Source organism: Equus przewalskii, chromosome 16, assembly GCF_037783145.1.
Source record: "Equus przewalskii isolate Varuska chromosome 16, EquPr2, whole genome shotgun sequence".
NCBI lineage: Eukaryota > Metazoa > Chordata > Mammalia > Perissodactyla > Equidae > Equus > Equus przewalskii.
In genome coordinates this window covers 7943842-7965786 of record NC_091846.1, presented here as the reverse complement: position 1 = coordinate 7965786, position 21945 = coordinate 7943842, and the positions used below count along the sequence as shown (strand labels likewise).

At 37.9% G+C, this 21945-nt stretch overlaps 1 protein-coding gene across 1 annotated transcript in view; it reads left to right on the top strand.

Annotated features, from left to right (window-relative positions):
* Positions 1–21945, top strand: part of FLT1 (fms related receptor tyrosine kinase 1) — a 172680-nt gene that overhangs the window by 74046 nt on the left and 76689 nt on the right. The window contains exons 11-13 of the mRNA XM_008536754.2: positions 4741–4855; positions 12989–13097; positions 18958–19266. Coding sequence (XP_008534976.1) covers positions 4741–4855; positions 12989–13097; positions 18958–19266 — 533 coding nt within the window. The remainder of the gene's footprint in view (positions 1–4740; positions 4856–12988; positions 13098–18957; positions 19267–21945) is intronic.

The window sequence follows — 21945 nt, the reverse complement described above, 5'->3', positions numbered from 1 at the left end:
TTTATTATAGCAGAATACAATATTGCATAGTGTGTATTATAATTATATAGCCTTTGTCTAGTTAGCTTGCCTGTTGGGACCAGCAGTCAATATTGTCAAGATGATAGGTTTGACTCCAGTGTTGGCTTTGCCTTTTTCTGTGTCCCAGACGGCCTTCATCTGTCTTTGGTCACAGAGGAGCTAAATATTTATGAGTGTGAAGGGAACAGGGCAAATCCATCACCACTACAGGAAAATCTACCCAAAGCATGTAGGTCAGTAATGGCATCTCCATCTATGGAGGGTGGTGTTCTCCCATTATGTGAGAGAAGAAACCTGGTAACTTAGACCAGATGGGAGAGTCTCACAGATGGTTCCTACTTGGAATTAAACAGACTGATGTGTCACATGTAGGGTCTCAGCTCCATGTGTTGGAGGCATAACTGGCTGATTTCTTTTAATTTATTTATATCAATCTCTAGTCCAAAACTAATTTGTTTCAACTCCAGGGCAATAGACAGCGATGACATGGAGTACACTCTTACCCCGGAAATTTTTTTTTCCTCTCAATGGTTATAAATACCTCCATGCTATTGTACTTGGCATGTTGTATGCAAATAGAGGTAGGAGTCCTAAAGCTCATTAGGAAAGGGACAGAGGCTTGGAGCATAGAGAGGACAGCATGGAGCTGAAGCTGATAACAGTGGCCTTGTCCAGAATAGTGCATGGGAGCTTTCTTATCTGCCTTTGGCAGGAGGTGCTGTGGACTTCCTGTGCGAAATCAGGAGTGAACGCTGCTTTCCTCTTGTTGTTCAGCTTCCTCCCCCCTCAAGACGGTTCCCAGCACAGTGATTATCTCTGCATCTTCAAACATGGCACAATCTACTTCCTTAAGAGCTTGATGTATTCTTAAGGCTTAGGCAAATTCCCCTCCCCCTAAATCTCTTTTCAAGTGCTGTTATATAGTCAGGCTCCTAAATGACATTCTATTTTTACGGTTCCAATTACAAAGAAGGAAAAATAACAGTCCCCAAATTAGAAAAGAGCCACAGTATCTGTCCTTTTCATTTGGAGGGCCTTGCAGTAAGTCTAGCCTATAGTTTCCATACTAGGGCTTGTGCCATCAGTAAGCGCCCTTAGAGTAAAGGGGGTGGGGGTTAGAGGTTGCCAGCCCCATGTGAACTCGGATGGCAGACTGCATTTCCCTTGGGAAATGCCTAGACTTGTTTTACTCTAACGTATTTCTTTGCATTTCCTGAAGACCAAGCATATGAAATTAAGATCTTTGTCTAAGACCTCCCTTATCTTTTTCACTTCTCTGGGGAAAAAAAGAATGAAATTAAAGGTTTCTCTTCCAGATACAAGAGAACTTCAGCTGTTTGATGTCACAATACCAAGTATACGTGCACATGTCTAATATAGGTGTACACGTGTACATGGTGTAAACATATGGAATAAATCCCCACATACATGTGAGGTATATATATATTATATATAGTCATATATTTCTGAGTGTGTATGGAAGATGTATGGTCAAATAGTAGTTCAAGGTATAGATGTTATAGTCTAGAAAATGGAGAATACTAATAATGAAAAATAGGGCAAAGTGACTTTTATATGATTTTCACACTTCATCAATAAAATATTTTACGTAAAGGAGAAAGTGATTTTTCTTTGGTTCGATTTCCTCTACTAATCAATAAGAGTTAAAATGTTCACTTATTTTACCTGATGATTACAGGAATAGCTAGGAGAAATAGCAGAAATTCCTAAGGAATGATCAGTCCTTATTAGTTCTTTTTTATTTTAAATTTTATAACCTAACTATAAACACCAACACTTTAATCTGATATATGGACCAGGTACTAACACCACCATGGAATTACTACTAATTCTCTTAGGTGTAATAATGGCATTGCTGTTATATTAGAAAATGTGTGTGTTTTTTAAGAGAGACACACTGAAATACGTAGGGGTAAAATGACGTGATGTCCAGGATTTGCTTTAAAAAACATCACAAAAGGAAAAAATAAGAAGAAATAAGGGATGGATGAAATAAATGTAGCAAAATCTTGACAGTTGTTAAATCTGGATAATGAGTACACGGGGATTTATCACACTATGTCTCTGCTTATCAGTGTGTTTAAAAATGATACTTAAAACAAATGAAAACTCTTACTAGAAACAACATGTCAGTACCTCATGCTTGTGTGTATGTTTACAAATGTTTAAGGAGTGCCAATTACATAATAGGCCCTTGCTTAACCGTGAGGACAGAATGAATAAGTCGATGGGCCCTGTCCCCCTGTAGCTGCCAGCCCAGTGAGGCCTCAGAAGCTTTACATGGAAACTCAGAAGGTGGTGAGTGCTCCGGGGGAGGACGTTATGGGGCAGTGCGCCCACGGAGGGGAGCCTGACCCAGCAGACGTTATAGTTTACGTCTAGAGACCTTTCTCAGCTCAAGGACCAGAGAGGAATGATCACAGAACTTTCTTCTGATCATCACAATCCTTTCCACCTTACCTTTTTCCTCACTTCTTTTATCCTCTCATTTTCATCTCACATAAGTCACTGCTGCCCTTGGCTACTTAAGTTAAGATCAACCTCTCATTCTTTGTGGAAACTGGGCTTTAAAGTTCCTCCCAGGTTGAAAATCTCCAGAATTTGACCAAGACATGTACAAATTAGAGCCCAGCAAGTTTTCTGCTCACCACAAATTCTAGTCCGGAAGGTAAGAATACAAAATGATTCCATGAAATGCTCCCAGAGCAAGCAATCATAAAAATAACCACTTTCCTGCACTTAAGGACTCACTCTTCGGGCTGGGAGGTAGGAGGAAAGCTGCATCTACAAGGGGGATATAGAAATAAACATCATCAGCACTTAAGGTAATCACGAAGCAGAAGAGACGGCCAAGGGTGGCTGCAGGCACTCAAGCCCGGCTCCCATGGGCATCCATCTCTCCTCACCTTCCCAGGCTGGGAGAGAAATGCGAACCTTGGAGCCCACAGATATCTTTTTGAGGTACCTAAAATATCTCTTTGTATATTTGCATTGTGTACCAAATATAGCCATATTTAAATCTCAAAAGGCTGCTTTAAAGGAATCAGTATTCATTTTGTCACAAATAGTAGAAAGCAAATCACCTGCATTGTAATACATGTGGTATAGTGCTCGGCTCTGGGCAGGTCACTACCTATTGGGGCAGGGCGCGAAAATATAAATTACAGTACAAATTAAGGTGCACTTGCTATAGGCTTATGGAGTGGTTCAGACCATCAGAGCTGTGAGGTTCACAGTGATCAGATAAGCCACTTAGAGAAGATCAGGTCGCAGGGTGGTGAGGGGGTGTCTAGTCAGTGGTGACTGTGTGAGTGAAGGTGAAGGGATCAGGGTGCACATGGCATACACTCTGTGATACGCTCAGAAGAATTCCTTACTTTTCTCTGGCGTCTTTAATTTACATAACTTCTCCAAGTAAAACTTTAAGTCATTTAATGCTTGTACAATCCTGTGAGATTAACAAGGCAGGTATATTTTATTCTGGTTTTTCAGAAAAGAAAACTTTTCATACAGCTAGATGAAGTCAGGGTGAGACTAGGACTCAGGTCCTCTGGCTCCTGTTTCAGTACTCTTTAAACTAACTAAACCAAAGCACGGGTTGACTAGGACAAAAGGTTTCTGTAGGGGTAAGGTTGGAAAAGCAGGAAGGGAATGGACTGTGGATAGCCTTGATGTCAGACAAGGAAGCCTGGCTTTCTTCACTGCAGTTGAAGCTTTTGGAGCAAAAAGGATTCCATTAAAAATACAACATTCAGGGGCTGGCCTGGCAGCAGCTTTGTAAGGTGTTGGAGCGGGAAGCCAGCTGGCGGCCAGGTCAGTTAGATACCACTGCACTGCCCAGGTCACAGTGGTCTCAAGTGTCCTTTTTGTTGTTTGGGTTTTTTATTCATATAGAATCTAGGAAACATAAAACATAATAAATGATCAATAAATATTTACACCAATGATTTGAGTACCAAACCATATGAAAACAGAAGCCTACTTATAGAGAACATGCTAACTTCCAAATGTAGGTCAAAAACTCTCTTTAAAATGATATTCTACTAGCTAGTTAAAAATAATAAGAGAGACTTCGTGGACTTTTAGAAACAAAAAAGATCTTAAAAGATAAACAACTTCAGCACCCTTATTTTATAATTAAACACTTGAGGCTTGAGAAGTTAAAGAGCTTGCCACAATACCCCAAAACTTGAAAAGAAATACACTGAATTTAGTAACTGCTCCATGATGTGTGTTTCCATACACACTTAATTAACCCTGGAAAAAATTAGCTGTATAATGGAACATTCTGATCAAAAGTCAGCCTTTTATAGATGTGAAATGCTAGTATTTCCTTGAGGTTTCTATTCATTAACATAACTTTATATTTTTTTCTGTGTTTGCATGTTTCCTCCACTAGGAACTAATTAAAATCTAGGTATCAAATTTTCTTATTTATGCATTTTTATTTAATATTTAACATTTAGAACAGGAAGAACATATGGAGATACACTGGTGTGTTTTTTTCAGATCAAGCAAAATACATTTGCTATTTTTAAGTTTTGAGGATGGATGTTGGGAAAAAAAATCTAAGGAAAAGAAGAAAATGTGTGACTTTGTTATCTGAGGTCTTATCCAATGACTTTGATTTCACCTGTCACCATGGGCTGTACCATGCTGCAAAGCAACATAGTGATGACTTACTTTTTTTTAAAATAGGTATGACTTTTGCTCCAAAAATGAAGAGTCCTTTATCCTGGATCCTGACAGCAACATAGGAAACAGAATTGAGAGCATCACTCAGCGCACAGCAATAATAGAAGGAAAGAATAAGGTATTGTTTATAAAAATAAGCACTGGGATATTTATTCTAAAAACACACACTCAGCTCTCATTCTGGGTTTATTAGAACCAGAAGTAATTCAAATGCTCAAACAGAAATTTAGAGAAAAGAAAGACAATATCTGAGATACGTCTTCATGGAGAGATGCACTGAGAGTACTCAAACTGCTATATTCTCCAACTGACTACCAGTTCCAAAGTAATGAGTACTTGGTCCTAAAGGAAGAGGTGGAGCTGCCTCTTGAACATCAAAATGGTCCACATCAGTGGTTCTCAACCCTGGCTGCACGTTAGAACACTCTACCAATTATTATCACATTTGAATCTCTAGGGCAGAGCCCAGGGTTCATAAAAGGTCCCTGGGAGATTCTAGCATGTAACTAGGACTGAGAATCATTGACATACATATGAGTGGGATGTCAATAAGCAAAAGCTAGTATAAGACTTCAGCTTAAAACTGAATATTTCCATTTCACAAAAGATCTTGTTTTTCCCTCTGTCCCTCTGTCTTTGCAAGAGCAAAGCCTAAGTTGGGGTATACAGACACAAACAGTATATCAAGATTCCCTGACCTAAGAAAGACAAATCAAAACCAGAATGAGATATCACCTCACTCCTGTTAGAATGAATATTATCAAAAAGATAAGACTTGTGTCTTGGCAAGGATGTGGAGAAAAGGGAACTGTTGTCCGCTGTCAGTGGGAATGCAAATTGGTGTGCCACTATGGAAAACAGTATGGAAGTTCCTCAAAAAGTAACAAGTAGAATGATGGATGAATGGATAAAGAATGTGGTACATATACACACAATGGAATATTATTCAGCCATAAAAAAGAATGAAACCTGCCATTTGTGACAACATTGATGGACCTTGAGGGCATTATGCTAAGTGAAATAAGTCAGAGAAAGACAAATATCATATGATCTCACTTACATGTGGAATCCAAAACAAGCAAACAAATAAAAACCAAGCTCATAGACAACAGAGAACAGACTGGTGGTTGCCAGAGGTGGGAAGATAGGGGATGGGTGAAGGCAGTCAAAAGGTACAAACTTTCAGTTAGAAAATAAATAAGTCATGGGGATGTAATGCACAGCATCGTGACTATAGTTAGCAATACTGTACTGAATATTTGAAAGTTGCTAAGAGAAGAGATCTTAAGATCACACAAGAAAAAACATTTTCACAAGAAAAAACATTTTTTTAACTATGTATGGTGATGATTTTGCAACATATACAAATATTTAACCATTATGTTGTACACATGAAACTAATATAATCTTATATGTCAATTATATCTCAATTAAAAAAGAGAGAGAGAGAGTCTTTTAACCAAAAGGAATATTCCCTGCCCTAATCAAGGTCTGGCAGGCATCTTTTCTGCCATTCTTGCACCATTCATTCTCTATTCCCCTAACCGCCACTGAACCTCAGCAATAGCTGGCATCTTGTGATCCAGGTAAATCCCAGTGGATCTCAGACCTGGTGGCTTTTTTTTCTGTCGAATTAGTGAAAAATACACTTTAAAAATCTGGTATTATCAGGCACAGAAGTAGTGATGCTTTAAAAAGGAAAAAAATATCAAATAACCCCTTGCTGAAATGTCTATTTATACATGCATATCTTGATTTGGAGTAGTCTGTTTATATGGATGCCATCTGCTTGAGTGTGGTTATGTTTGTGTTATCTATTTATTCAGCTGTACTCTTTCCACTTGAAGGTGACAAAGTAGATGGCATCACTCCCTATGTAGGGGTGGGGGAAGGGTAAAAGGGGTAAAGGGAGGGGCACATTTTTATGGTGACAGATGGCAACTAGACTTTTGGTGGTGAACATGATGTAGTCTATACACAAGCTGAAATATAATGATGTACATCTGAAATTTATATAATGTTATAAACCAATGTTACCTCAATAAAAAAAATAATAGCAACAAATAATGTCTGAATTCATTATATAAAACTTTTTGACATACGCTAATGTCAACATCATTCTTTGTCAGGCTAGAGTGGTTATCTCTATTTTAAAGATAAGAAAAACTGGGGTAATAAGATGATTAGCTCAAAACCACACAGCTTAAAAGTGGCAAATGAGAAACTGAAACCAAAGTCTTCCTATTCCAAAACCCAGTGACCTGCCAACTAACCCAAGGCAGAAATTAGTTACAGTGGCAATGGCTCGCATGGTAACATCAACAAGCACTTGTCACGGACTGAGGAGAAGTGTTCTAACCACAGCACTAGCTGTGGGTGGTTTATAAGTCTGTTTCTCTAATACAAATGAACAGTAGTTAAAACATTCCATGATGTGTAGCTCTCGATGAGAAAGCAGTTTAAACGAAATACTTAGAAAAGAGGAAATTCTATAACCTTGAAAGTGTAATTTGGGTCACACTCTATTTTTTAAAAAGGAAATTGCCTCAGAGTAGAAAGCAAGCTAGTTGTCACAAAGTACTAGAAAATCTCAAGATGCCATTGATTGTGTCAGTTCACCTTTGCCTTTTCCTGACCATAGCAAGTGGATACACTGATAACTGCTAGATATTAAAACAAGAATTTATGAGCCTAATTTCAGTGGTATCCTCCAGTCTTATTTTAGTATTCTAGCCACAAAAATATACAATAGAAAAAACAAAAGGAAAATGGAAAAGCTAGGTGAGGTTGCTGATGCGCCTGAACCAGGAAGTAGCAACCTGACTCCACATTAGAAGCCCTGTGAAAACAGTGGGAGTGCAGTGACGAAACCTGGGTGAGATAAAGGAACTTGCCTGATTTTTTCCATGTGGCCTTGAAAATTTATTGTCTTGCAGTTCTGTAGTTCTGCAGAGCTTTTAAGTATAGACCTCCAGACACAGTTGGCAGTTGTGCCGTCCAACCTGCGGTCAGGAGCGAGGGGGTGAAGCTCCGCCACTTTCTATGGGGCGTAACCATATGCAAATCAGTCTACCTCTCTGAACTTGATTTCTTGCCTCCAAAAAATGGAGATAATAATATTTGCCCTACTTGGTTTGCCTGTTGTTATAAAGACGCTTGTCATATATAACCTAACGCAATTCCCCAAATTGATTGTGATCATATACAATGAAGACTATTTGTTAAACAATTTGTTTGCATTAAAAAATTTTTACTACTTTTCCTAAACAAAGTTGACATCTATATAGCATATTCGATTAGCAGCTGTAATGTAACACATTAGACTTATTATTAATTTCATGTTAATAATTGACATGAATTAATTACATGTTCTAAATTTAGAAGAATTTACTACTTTTAGCTTCTATTGATATATCTTTTTATATATGTGAAAAAAATTATCTTTCATATGATGATGACAAATAGAAGTTTTGCTATTTCAGAATTATTTACACTGGTCTTTCCTTTACAATTAAAACTGCTTTTATTTTCTGTACATTTTTAAAAAGTAAAGTCCCAACTTAGATAATAATGATCCTTGACCTGCAGTCATTCAGTTAGCATGCCCAACAATACTACCCACGGATCAGCAGAATGGAGGGCCTCCTGGAGCACTTGCTGGATTTCAGAGACTTGCTTTTTTTTTCTGTTTGTTTTGGTTTGTTTTTTGTTTAACTCAAGGAAGGGTGCAGAGGAATATAAAATTCAGTTTCCTTATTGCAAGTTTTGGCCTAGATTTGTGAAAAGTGAGTCATCAACTGGAGTTGCTAATAGCAAATGTGGAGTCTTAGTATTGTTTAAATGGGGTTGCCAGACTATTAGGTTTGTAGATACGGAATAGGAAGTAGAAGGAACCCTGTGTTGGAAAAAACACACAGGAAATACGTATTACAACATTAATTCTGCAAGGCTGGAGAATTGTGGCAATTTTAATGTTGTAGGAACATTTCCCTTGAAATTGTTTTGAGGTTACATTGAGAAATGTGTATATTGTATGAGGCAAATCCATGAAAGAAACATTAATATCACAAAATTACAGAATGTGTTTCATTGCCCACACACTTCCCAATTTTTTCTCTCACAATCTATTTTCCCATCACTTGGCTCAAATGTGCCACCCAAGCCTAATTTTATATTCTTCTATGACCTTTACATATCTACTTTTATTTCTCTCTGAAACACTTAAAAGGAAACTATATTAGAAATATCCCAAGATTAAAATGACTGTTCTATATATAGATTTTTTAAAAACTAGTGCTGGAAATTAGGCTGAATTACACATCATCCCATCTATTCTATTCCATGAGGTTCAAACCACATTGTAGTACTGAATTACAAATACTTAGTGAAAGGGAAGGAAGGAAGGAGCATGAATAACTTCCAAACTTACTGTATCTGATGACAGTTTTCATCAGTGTTCCTGGGTCATACAAAAGAATCCAGAGACTGGGCTTTAAGGGTCTATTTCTAGTATCTAAATCCTGAGGTCCTGGCAGGGCAAGCAGAGGCACCCCCAAAATGTGAGTTCAGAGGTTAAAAAAAAATTGTGGCAAATGAAAACTAATTATATAGCTAGTATAAGCAGATATCCTTGAGAATTTCTTTTGGGGTACCTTATAAAACAAATGATTATAATTTCAAACACGTTACAACTCAAATTATTGATACTCTCCCTATTAAAGTATTAAGTTGATATTTGGTGTTCCAACTGTTATGCTATTTTCATTTTTTTCCCCTTTGAAATAGTAGTATCTGGTTATGAGCACTCCGGAATGGATTTGTCCCTTTAACTTAGAAGACTCCCACGTTGAGACTTACTGTCCTGTGAGAAGTTGTCTTCTGTCCAAACTATACTCACCTACAACTCACACTTGAGCTCCTTTTTTCCTGAATTGAAGTTTATACTTCAGTTGTCAAATATCTTTTGTTTGTCATGGAAATATGTTTTAATTTATAATTTAAAAATATATTCTCTGGAAAAAGAGAAGCACTCTAGAACTCAGATAATTTTTAATAACGTTGATCATAGGATATGTTTCATCTTATTTTTAAAATTTTTTCTTTAATCACAACTTTTTCATTCATCAATCATATTTTCAAACCATATAACACTGTATCAGGTGAAAAGAAGCTTGCAGCTTTGGAAAACACTAAAAAAGAAACTAGTATTTCTGTTCATAGCAGCATTTGGCTTATGCGACCTCTGCTGATTAAAGGAGATAATCTCAAGGAAAAACCCCAATTCAAAGGGTAGACAGAACTCTACCAATAGATCTGTGTCAATAAATTTAAAGAGTTTTAAGAAAGAAGCAGTTGCCTGTAGAGATTAAGAGCAGAGGCACTGGAGTGAGACAAACCTGGGCACAAGTTCTGTCCAAGTCTGTCTGTGATACTGTGTGTCTTTGAGGGAGTCATTTAACCTCTGTAACCTCAGTTGCCTCTTCTGTAGAACAGGGTAATACACCCACTTCATAGGGCTATAGGGAGGATTAAATGAGATAAGGCCTTGCACACTGGCACGGAGCAAGGGCTACATAAATGTGCCGAGAAACAAAGGAACAATGTAAACTCCCATCAATGTCATTTTCTAGTTCAATTTTAATTGAAGCTTTGGAGAAGTGAGTTCTGGGGCAGGCTTGACTATGAGTAAGGTGTCAGCTTTGGAAGGGGTCATTCAGGCAAAATAGGAGAGGCTCAAATGCATTCGTATCTCCATGGTTCATCATGTGACCTGGATTCATTTCTCTCATAGGTAACCTCAATTTTATTCTCTGATTATATGAAAATTCTGAGTGATTTGACTGTTGGAGTCGTGTAAAATGGCTACGGCCATTCTCAGATTACCTGCACAGGTCTTAAATATGGCAAATGTGTACATCTGAATTGACTTTCCCTTGCCATGAAACCCAGTTTTTGTTCTCAGTTGCTTTGAGTTCAGTGAAATCAAAATAATTGTAATAGAAACCCAAACACAACTTCCAGATTTAGGTAATTGCTGTCCATAATTTCAGACATTCTCAAGCCAAACAGAAATGGGTTTTTCACTTATTTATTGCACAACAATAACTCCAAGAATCTAAATAGGATCCTGCTGAGGCCCATAAGGGTAAACATTTGAGAGCTAACTTTATAAGACAAGCAGTGCTTGAGCTGAGGGGCAAGTGGTGAGAGAGGGGCTGTGAAGCCTCTGTGTGCATCCCCTGCATCTGAACCTGCTGTGCGCCGCTGCAACGCATGGAGCCCGAGTTTCCCAAGACAAAATAAAGGAGTTCAGAGTCTTACTTGATGATCTCTATTGTCCTTCCAGCTGCCACCAACTAACACTTCCTTCCACACTGCCATCTCCAAACTTCTCTTCTCACTACCTCCATTTTCTTCCATGACTGTTAAGTGGTGGTCACAGTAATTAAAAGGAAACAGTTATCTAGAATTTTTTTATTTCCCACCTCTTAGAAAGATTAATAATCAAAATAGGGAAAGGGACACCTGAGCTCTCTTTCATAGTCTTCTCCACTGGTTATTTGCCAGCAAGTTCATGTGAATGTTTCTCTGCAAAAGAGAGAATAGTATATATTTGATCTTCAAGTAGGGAAATTCTTCTCTATCACTTTAAAGGAATCCTTCAAGGTTAAGAATAGAGATTGTGTTATATTCATATCTTTCTTCCTTACAACATCTGGGCAATGCCTTGATAAACACTGAATAAATGTCTGTTGAATTGAATAAAAATTGCTATATACTGCAGACGCTTTCATTTCCAATAGTTTTAATAAGACACAGAGGATATATGGGTAGATGTAATTAAACGGATTCAACAAACAGAAAAGGAAACATCATATAATAGTCACTATACCATAGTGAAAATTACAGAGAATTTGGAGCAATGAACTTGCTGGCTAAAAAAGCTAGGAGTATATTTTTTAGTCTTCCTGATCTGTAGATTAAAGACAGAAATACCTTAATTTATTGAATGAAATATGAGAACCAGGTAAAGGGGCTAGCACACTACTTAGAAACTCAGAAAAATGTTAGGACCCTTTGTAGAATTTATGTTCACCATCTTAGAAAGTGCACTGTCACATTTCAGCCTATATATTACTTTAGCGTGTAAGTCATGTGGTCTAATTCTGCCTCAGCTAGGACACCCCGTTAGTCTGGAAGCATCAGCAGAGCCTCTACAATTTCAAAGCCTGTGACCAGTTATTTGTGTCCTAGGAGATAGGCTGCAACAATTTACAAGTAACTGGATGAAATTTTTTTTTTAATTTTAAATATGAAAACTTACTAGCATTCTCATTTTTTTCATATATAGTATGCATGACTTTTTTTCAAGGTTGGATTAAATTTTAAAACTCTCAATAGTTTGTTTCATATTACTAATTTTTATGTTTAAAAGAAGACAGCAATGCAAGTCTTTAAGCTGTATACATTTGTGTTTCATTCCTTTTTGAGACATCACAGTTTGGAAAGTGCTTTCAAGGTCACACAAATTTACCTACTGGTGTTTCTTTTGGGGCAAATTTGTCAAATAGCACTAAAATCTAGGAAACAATATCATTGTATTAATTCATAACTTATATCTTCATTTTCTAGATTAGGAATTGACAAACTGAGAAATGAAGTAGTTTACAAACACACACGACATTCTTAGTGAGCTTTCCAGCCTCTAGTCTCCTTCAGCACCATCAGGGCTACAATGCCATATTCTTTGAGCACATAAAAGAAATAGTTCAGCCAACCTTTCTCTTCCGTTCTTGCTCACTTAACATGCCCATTACAGAATCAAAGAGCAAAGAAGGCTTCTGTTACCAAATGGGCTCCATGATCTTAGGTCATCCAAACAGAAGGGTGGCTTTGGCCTCACCTGTTCCTCTCATTGACGTGAAACTGACCACCTCATGGAGTAGAACGTGCAGTCCCGCATTCGTATTCAGGTCTGTAATTGTTACGCCAGCAGCACGAGATAAATAAGCCTGAAACCCTCATACGAGTCGGATGTCATAGCCCCCGGTCTCCTGAGGACCTGCTTTCCTGTTATTTTTCCATTCTTGCTGCGGCTCGGCAAGGGGAGAGCCTTCTGGTAACCACCACTCATGCAACACTATGTTGAATGAACGGAATAGATGAATCATTTCAACCCTCAGAAGTATCTTAGGGATATTCAAATAATTTTTTGTCCTATTTCTAGCTAAAGTGTCCTTTTCTTTTGCAGACGGCTAGCACCCTGGTTGTGGCTGACTCTAGGATTTCTGGAATCTACAGTTGCATGGCTTCCAATAAAGTAGGGACTGTGGAAAGAAACATGAACTTTTATGTCACAGGTAAGCCACACATCCTAAACTCACAAAGACAGCTCAGTGACCTCAGTCTCTTTTCAAATCTTGTATGCTTTTAGCGCACTTATAGCTTAAGTGATTTTTATTTAAAAACAAACAAAACAAAAACATTCCATAGAATTGTTAAACTTTAAGTGCCTTCACCTTTCTCTTAGGAGTAGTATTCTACAACATCATTGGTTCTCCTAAAGAGCTATTTCCCGGAATTCTCTTTTAGAGCTATTTGTGTATGTCTCCTTCCCAGGCTGGACTGTGAATCTGGGATCTTGTCATGTTCATTTTTGAACTCCCTTCAGTATCTTGCACAGGGTCTGGCACATAGCAGTTGTTCAATAATAATCAAAGAAACCAATTATAATACATGTGATGACATTTTGTTTTTAAACTAAGAAGCTAATTGTTTCATAACTTGAGTTTTTGAGAATGAGGCTCTCCTATAGAAATCTGAAACTGAGCTTTGCTGACAATAATTAATATGCCATATTTTTGGTAGCATTTAAGCATTTTTAGCCTTAAATATGATGGCCTCCGCAGATCTTAAAACTTCCAAGGCACACAAGTGGCACTCCCTATGTCCCTCCATGGGTACAGGAAGGAAGTAAGTAGCTCAAAGTATAAAAACAATTGCCTGGCTCCATACACCCCCCCCCCCCCCCAATTTTCTGAGGAAGCCTGGGCAGTTTTCCAGCTCTCTGGAAACACTGCACTGCATGGGGCAGGCCGCAGCAGTTGCCTAGAGTTCTCCAGAAGGAAATAGGTAGGTCTGATTTCATGAGATGTATGGGTCGTCACATCACAGGGAGCCTTCCGGCAAGTGAACCAACCCTCAGAGAAGCTGTGCAAGGGGGGATATCCTTGAGTAGGTTCCCACAGAATGTCAGAGCTGGAAGAGATGTTAGAGGCTATTCAACATTGCAGCCCCCGATTTTCCAGATGAGGAAATGGCATTTAGAGAGTAAAGAGGAACACAGAAGAGCCGCTCTAGACCAAGTCAGTCCCTGTCCTCTCACATTCGAAACATGGAAGGGAAATCATTTTTGCATCCATTCTAAGTAGGAAAAGTCCTTTATTTAGAATATTGAGATACAATTTCACACATATCAGTTCTCTAATCAATCTCAGAAGATTTGGAGTAATTAAGAACAAAGGTTTGTATTGTACTTTATAGTTGGTTGGAAACAAGTTACCATGCAAATCCACAGACACTGTATAAATGATTTAGAGTACAAAAGATTGAGCAATTCCTGTTCAGTTCTGAACATCACTCAAGTTTGTCCAAGTTTAATGAGCACTAACTATGAAACAGTACAGTTCAACTCTGTGCTGAGCACTTGAAGGGATATCAGTGGACTCTTGTCTTTCTAAGAAGACAGTTTTAACAGCAAGCAAACAAAGAAAAAGTGTTAAGTTATATATATCCTCGTATCAAAAGGTATGTGCAGAAGTAAAGTGACAGACAAATTCACCATTAACCCAATGCTGTCCAATAGAAATACAATGTAAGCCACATATGTAAGTTAAAATTTTTTGTAACCTCATTTTTAAAAAGTAAAAAGAAAAAAGTGAAATTAATTTTATTTAACCCAATTTATCTGAAATGTTATCATTTCAACATGTAATCCATATTGTTAAAAATATTACACTGCTTCAGTTTTTAAAATTTAAATTAACTGAAGTAAAATAAAATTAATTGAATAAAATTCAGTTCTTCACTAGCCACGTTTTAAATGCTCAATAGTCACATATGGCTAGTGGGTACTGTATTGGACAGTGTAGCTCTGAGCCTGACAGAACATAGCAGGATTTGAGGTGATCCTGGACTTGAGCTGGTCCTGAGGGAGGGTAGAATTTGAATAGAATTTGAAAGAAGAGGACAGTCTTGCCCTGACATTTTCAGAGCCAAGGCAAAAGTACCAGTGGAGGCTCACAAACTATACACCTAACCACTCATAAGTTCTAAATTAAGCGAACAAGCTATTAAATATGTTTTAGCCTCCTGTGAACAAATATACCTTCATGAAAGGTCAAGTACAAATTTAGAATTCTGGGACTACTCAGAGTTCTACAGCAGAATGTAGCAGTGCCTGGAGGTGCAGAAGGAACTGACCCCTGGCTCACCCATCTTCTCTTTGCACTTCTGGCTCTGTCCCACACAGGAAGGGGCCACACACTCAGTGTATGGTCTCCCCAGTCCACACTTCCAAACTCTGTCCACACTCCTCACAGTCTCCCCTGGGACAGGGACAGAGCATATAGCCAGAACAGAGCCATCTAAAGGCACAGGACAAGGACCCCTTTTGCCTGGGTTGGAAGGCAGGACTGGAAGAGGATGTACTAAGAGTAGAGGGGAACTTCATGCTCATTTCTTATTGTTCAGGGTCTCCAAGAAAGGTTAATTGATGCCCAGCATTAATTGCAGCATCAGCATCCAGCCTATCTATCTCACCACGTTCTTCATTGCTGCATCATATACCTATGCATGGTAATGTTGCTGAAAGGGCTCCAGCTGATAAAGCTGATCACCTGTTAAATTCAGACAGAAATTCCCTCCCATCTCCCACATTATACAATTTATAACCATGGAATGCTTGAAACCTTTTCTAGATCCCAAGGCTTGTCCAAAGAAAGAGGTGATGAGATTTCAATTTGAACATACCTACTTGAAGCTCACAACATTTTTCCTCTAGAAATTCAAGAGCTTTAATCTCACAACTGAGCACAAATTCAGCCAATCAAGACCTCATTGCCTGGAATATAATTTCTCTTAATGCTTTTCTACCAGTCCTGAAAAATTCTAGTTTGGATTGGTGATAATAGATTAATTTGCTTATATTCATTATTTTAAAATGAATTATTGTCTTTTCTTTCTCAACTCTTTGTCACGAGATTTATTCTCACTAGAGATGAGACTAAATACTTTTAGGATGTTGCACCTTACATATCTATTTTCCAAAATATGAATGTATATTTTTTCAATGTTTATACTTGACCTAGTGCAGACAATGCTTTAAAAGATCTGTCTAAAATTTAACTGCTCTGCATCAAAAGATCTAGATTTGGTTCGTTATTGATTCTCATTTTAATCATGTTGCCCCTTCCTTAAAATACAATAATAACTTAGAGTTCCCTTCCAAACTGATGAACACCAGTTAGCTGTGGCCATTAGAATCCTCTATTGCTTCCACTCTAAACTTTGCCATTTACTTGTACATAGAATCTACTTGAAACAAGCAAAACTTCCTACTAATCACTCACCCTCTTTTTAGAGAATGTTATTTCTATTCTTCAGGAGAAGTACAGCCTTCGTTATTTCTACCTGTCAAATGAGATGCCATTCATCCTTTTAATTTCTATGCTTGTCTCTTTCATGAACTCAATTCATGTTTGATCCAATCAAGTCAAACGTCTACCCCCAAATATGCACCTTTGTAAATAGGTTACTCTTTCATCTAACTCTAGCAAGGGTTGACTCTTCTCCATGACACCTCATAAGATGCCCTGGATGTGATATGTGTTTGATGGATGAGTGTTGATTGGTGCTGATGATGATTGCGCTGAATCTGCAACACATACTTAAGTGTGGGAAGATTTCTTGTTTTCACTTTGAGAGTTAGAAGGCAATTCTTTCTTGGGTCTGTTTTTGTACTCAGGCTAAAAAAAAAAAAACAACATGAATTAAGGGGAAAAATCCCTCTGGATTCATTAACTAGTTCAGGACATTTTATTTATCAGTTCCATGCATCAAAAGAGAATACCAAAGAGGTTATCCTGAGAAATAGATAATCATTTCTAAAAGGCTATCTGATAACATAACCAAATTAGCTTCAGTAACAGTGTCCCCCATATGAGAAACCGACCTCAAAACCTATTTGGTTCTTTTCTTTTCCTATGTGTGTGTTTTTGCTGTTTTGCTGGCACTCAGCATGACTATGGGTGTGTTAGCAATTACTGAGGGTGAAACAGGAACAGCACTGCCTTATCTCCCTGGTTTCCCAATGTCACTAAATGCATTTTATTTTGAGATTCCTGGTGGTGCTTGGCAAAGATAAACAAAATCTTCCATCAGGAAACCTGTGAGCTATTTCCACAGGAAGTTTCAAATCACTAAAGTAAATAGAAACTCTCTACATGATCTCAGTGGTGTTACTTGGGCTTGCTTGGGTTCTAACTACCAGGATGAGACCTTATAAATGGAAAGTCTGTGGTCTTTTAAGAAATGATTTGATTGCAACCAGTGCACAATACTTCTGTTCTAGTATCTGTGTAAAAGTTGATGGCTAATGTTTTACTCCCCATACTTGGAAAATGTCCCAATTATAAAAAGATGCTGAATTAGAGGGGCTATTTCTGACACCTTATTGTTATGTTAAAAATGACTGTCAGCTGCTTCTGCATCTTCTGGCACATTCTTAGATTTTGATTTTAAAAGCAGGAAAACCTGGTCTCCTCTCTTTCCAACCACTGACAGCTTCATAAGCCACTGTTACCCCCGGCTCCCAGGTTTCAAATGAATACTTTGGCATTTCTTCAGACGTGACACTTTATAATAAAGCCAAAGCCCAGAAAAATCAGAAAAACAAGCAAAGTGAGATTTAGGAAAGAGTTGATATGATATCTAAATTTGGACTATTGTCCCCTTAAGGTTTAAAGGTTTCTTTATAGCTTTGTGTGTAAAGGATAATAATAATAATAGCATAACATAGTGCTTTTCATCTTCAAAGTACTTTGTAAAATGTTGGCCCAAATTCTTTGCTCAAATACAGATATGCCACTAGTAACAAGCAATGGGAGGGTTTTGACAGCAGGTCGGTTCAGGGCCAGTAACCAATGATTTTTTAAAATCCTTTGGTGAAATGGTCCAAAATGAGACTGAGGAACTCTCAGCACAAAAGCTAAATGATGTTCCAGGGTAAGAAAGCTGACGAGGAGAGCTCATGAGGAGAGGCACTCAGAAAATGGAGATGAAGCTTAGCTGGGAATTGACATTGGAGAAAATGGCTTCTAATGACACAGTCACTTTCAGAAAATGTTTAATATGTTTTTGAGAGTAAATTTGATTTTTAAAATTACTCTCCACCACATTGCCACCACTTTGGAATCTGGCAACTCTTCCAGATTAGTTGTCTGCATTTTCAGAAGAAATATTTGCTCTTTTATGTCTGACAACAACCACCACAATGGGGACCTGAACAAGTAACCTGGCTCTTCTCTGCCCTACTGTGCCAGCAGAGAGCAGGGAAAGTCATGGAGCAGCAGCAGGAGGAGGACAGAGCAATCCAATTGTAGGAAACTGGGGAAGTCGGTTGTTTTTTGACCTGAAAAGTTTAGGATTAAAGTGGTGTTGACAGGCATGACTGAAGTCTCCTAGCATGTACCTGGGACTTCCTATTATCACCTGTTTACAATGTATTTTGGATAAGTTAACTATAAAGGTATCTTTGGGTTTTGGTACAAATTGCTCTTATATCACTTCACTAGTTTGCCCAGTTACCAGTAGGGGTTCTGTACGTGATAAAGAAATGGAAACGTGGTTATGATCCCAAGTTGTAAAAAAATATTCCATTGTGAAAGCAACTTTGGGCAAAGAAGGAAAATGTACCATCTTAATAACGGTCTTGTTTTGCATTTCCTGCCTCCCTTCTGATAGAATGAACTTAGTTGGTTCCTACCTGCTATGTTTGATCGGTTCTCTTAAAATAAAAAAGATAATACTCCTTTTAATGCTGATGCTGGGAGAATTTGTGTAGGAACATCTCTTAAGATGTTTGAATATCTCTTGAGGAGATGTCTCCATATGAGACACTGATTTTTCTAGGAACTGAAGTTCTTTACTCTTATTTTATAGATGTGCCCAATGGATTTCATGTTAACTTGGAAAAAATGCCTACGGAAGGAGAGGACCTGAAACTGTCTTGCACGGTTAACAAGTTCTTATACAGAGACATTACTTGGATTTTGCTGCGGACAGTTAATAACCGAACAATGCACCACAGTATTAGCAAGCAAAAAATGGCCATCACCAAAGAGTACTCCATTACTCTTCATCTAATCATCAAGAATGTTTCCCTGGAAGATTCAGGCACCTATGCCTGCAGAGCCAGGAACATATATACAGGGGAAGAAATCCTTCAGAAGAAAGAAGTTACAATTAGAGGTGAGCACTGCAACAAAAAGGCTGTTTTCTCTCGGATCTCCAAATTTAAAAGCACAAGGAATGATTGTACCACACAAAGTAATGTAAAACATTAAAGGACTCATTAAAAAGTAACAGTTGTCTCATATCATCTTGATTTATTGTCACTGTTGCTAACTTTCCGGCTCAGAGGAGATGCTCCTCCCAAAATGAGTTTGGAGATGATAGGAGTAATAATGAGACCCCAAAGTCCCAGCTCTGGGCTCCCCATTCAGGCTGAGGGGTCTGCCCTCTGGGGCCGACTTGGTGCGCGTTTGGATTTGGAGGATCCCTGCAGTGCATTCTCTGTGTGTTTTGCTCTTTGCTGTCTTCTCCTGCCTGATAAACAACAACTTGGGACTGATTCTTTCCTTCCACTTTGATGCCAACCTCTTTTTATTTTTAAGTTTTGAAGCTGCACAAACTGAATAATTTAAACAGATGCTGGTTTCTGCCAAAGATGGACATGAATAAATTAATTTTCCAGCTCAGAATGAGTACAGTTGAATTTGAGACTCTGTCGGACCTCTGCCTGGTTTTATTTTGTATTATTTCATCTGTTCTTGATTTGTAAATAGCACCTGGATAGCAAGTTATAATGCTTATTTATTTGAAAATGCTTTTTTTTTTTTTTTACCTTAAGCACATTAATCTTAAATTGGAGCTTCTAAAATGAGCCCAGGGGTGCAAGATACAGGTGTAATATTGAGGTATTAAAGCTGTATCACAGTATGAATTATGAAAGTCCACCCAAGTCAAGCCCACTTCCCTCCTCTCATGCAATTCAGGTAGCCAGTACACTAGTTCAGAGAAGGGTTTCATCCTTACTGCCTCTGAGTGGACTAGACAGCTATGACAGTGCCTGAAAGAAAGTGGATCATGCCATCATTTTAAATATTTTTGTCCCCTGGCTATTCTTTTAAAGAACTTTATCCTGTTTAATTGATGGCATTCAAAGGTGTACCACAATCAGTTTATCAAGGAAATAAAGGCTAATGTGACCAGAGGTTTAATGCATTCTTCTAAATGTAATTCTAAAATTTGTCCATTACAAAAATTCCACTTTTGGGGCTGGCCCCATGGTGTAGTGGTTAAGTTCAGCATGCTCCACTTTGGTGACCTGGGTTCACAGGTTTGGATCCCAGGTACCGACCTACACCACTGGTCAGCCATGGTGCAGTGGCAACCCACATACAAAGTAGAGGAAGACTGGCACCAATGTTAGCTCAGGGAAAATCTTCCTCAAGCAAAAAAAGAGGAATATTGGCAACAGATGTTAGTTCAGGAGGCAACTTCCTTGGCAAAAATATAAACAAACAAAAAGTCCACTTTCTCCATATGCAAATGTTAATAGGATATTTTATGGGGATTAAGAAATGGCAAAACTACAGAAGCAAAATTTAGGATCATTTAAAAATATACATCATTTTTAAATCAAGAGAGATTGTAATCTCTTGTTTTAACCTTGCATTTGAGGGGAAAGTGACTTTTTCACCAGTTTAATGTTTATTATTTTGTTGTTTTCATTTATCATTGATCATTATATGTGACTTGCATGAACTATTGGAAAACAAACTATAATGACCAAAATAGCCATGGCTGAGAACACAGTGGCTGGGCAGTTCAATAGGGGGTGAAAATATGACAACTTTTCAGGCTTGGGAACTCACCAGACTGTTTCCTCCTTTAGGTCAGACTCTGTCCCACGGCTAAACTTGTCTTTCACGTGGGAATTGCTTTTGTCAAGTGTGAAAGAGTAAACAATAGCATTTCCCCAGAATGCCAGTTTTATGGAGCCCCAAATGCTCTGAAAACAATTAGTAACCTGGAAGTTGTCAGCGCAAAGGAAAGAATAATCAATTGTATCTTGAAATTTTACCTATGGCTCTTTTGCCTGGGTCTTTGTTCATTATAAGTCAGGAAACAATGTCTTAGTACCACAGAACTTAGGGGCCTCAATTTTCACTAAAGCTGAAAAAGCAAATGGAATGATTTAGGAGTTGCTTTTGAAAAAATGGTGAAGTGGACATGCAGAATCTGTCATTTCCTTCTCCTTAAAATTGCAATGTAATTTTTGTGGGGAGGGGAGGGGTGTTATTATTTACAGGAGATGATTTTAAGTATTTCCAAGAGAAAAATTTAAGAATTACATACAGTAATGAATTATTCACTGTGTAATTAATCCTTCCAGAGAGTTTAAAAAGAAAAAACAGTTGAGTGGCTTTTGTTTGTTATTAGTTACTCTTTTGAGTGTGGAGTAAGGGGAGGATAATGGGAAAAATAGAAAAAAGAGCATTAATATGGAGAATGATTGAGATGGAGTAGAGGGCATGAGGCTGGTTCCTCAGTCCTCATTCCAAATGGAGAAGAGACACTGTGTATTTATGGGACCTTGCAAGTCTCTGGGCCATAACACTGAAAAGTAAAAGAACCTGGTGGTGAGCTATCTTTGGCTACTGACAACCAGCAGAAATATTCTGTTAATTCTGATTTTCTCAGTTTGAAGGGATCAGCTCCACTTTGCTAAATTTTGGAAAGTAGCTACCTATTTCCATCAAATAACTTAGGTTTAAAAAATATGGGTTCAATGTACCTTTCTTATTTAAAATGTCAAAATAGATTACTATAAAGTATAAAGTGGGAATTGATAAAATGATTCCT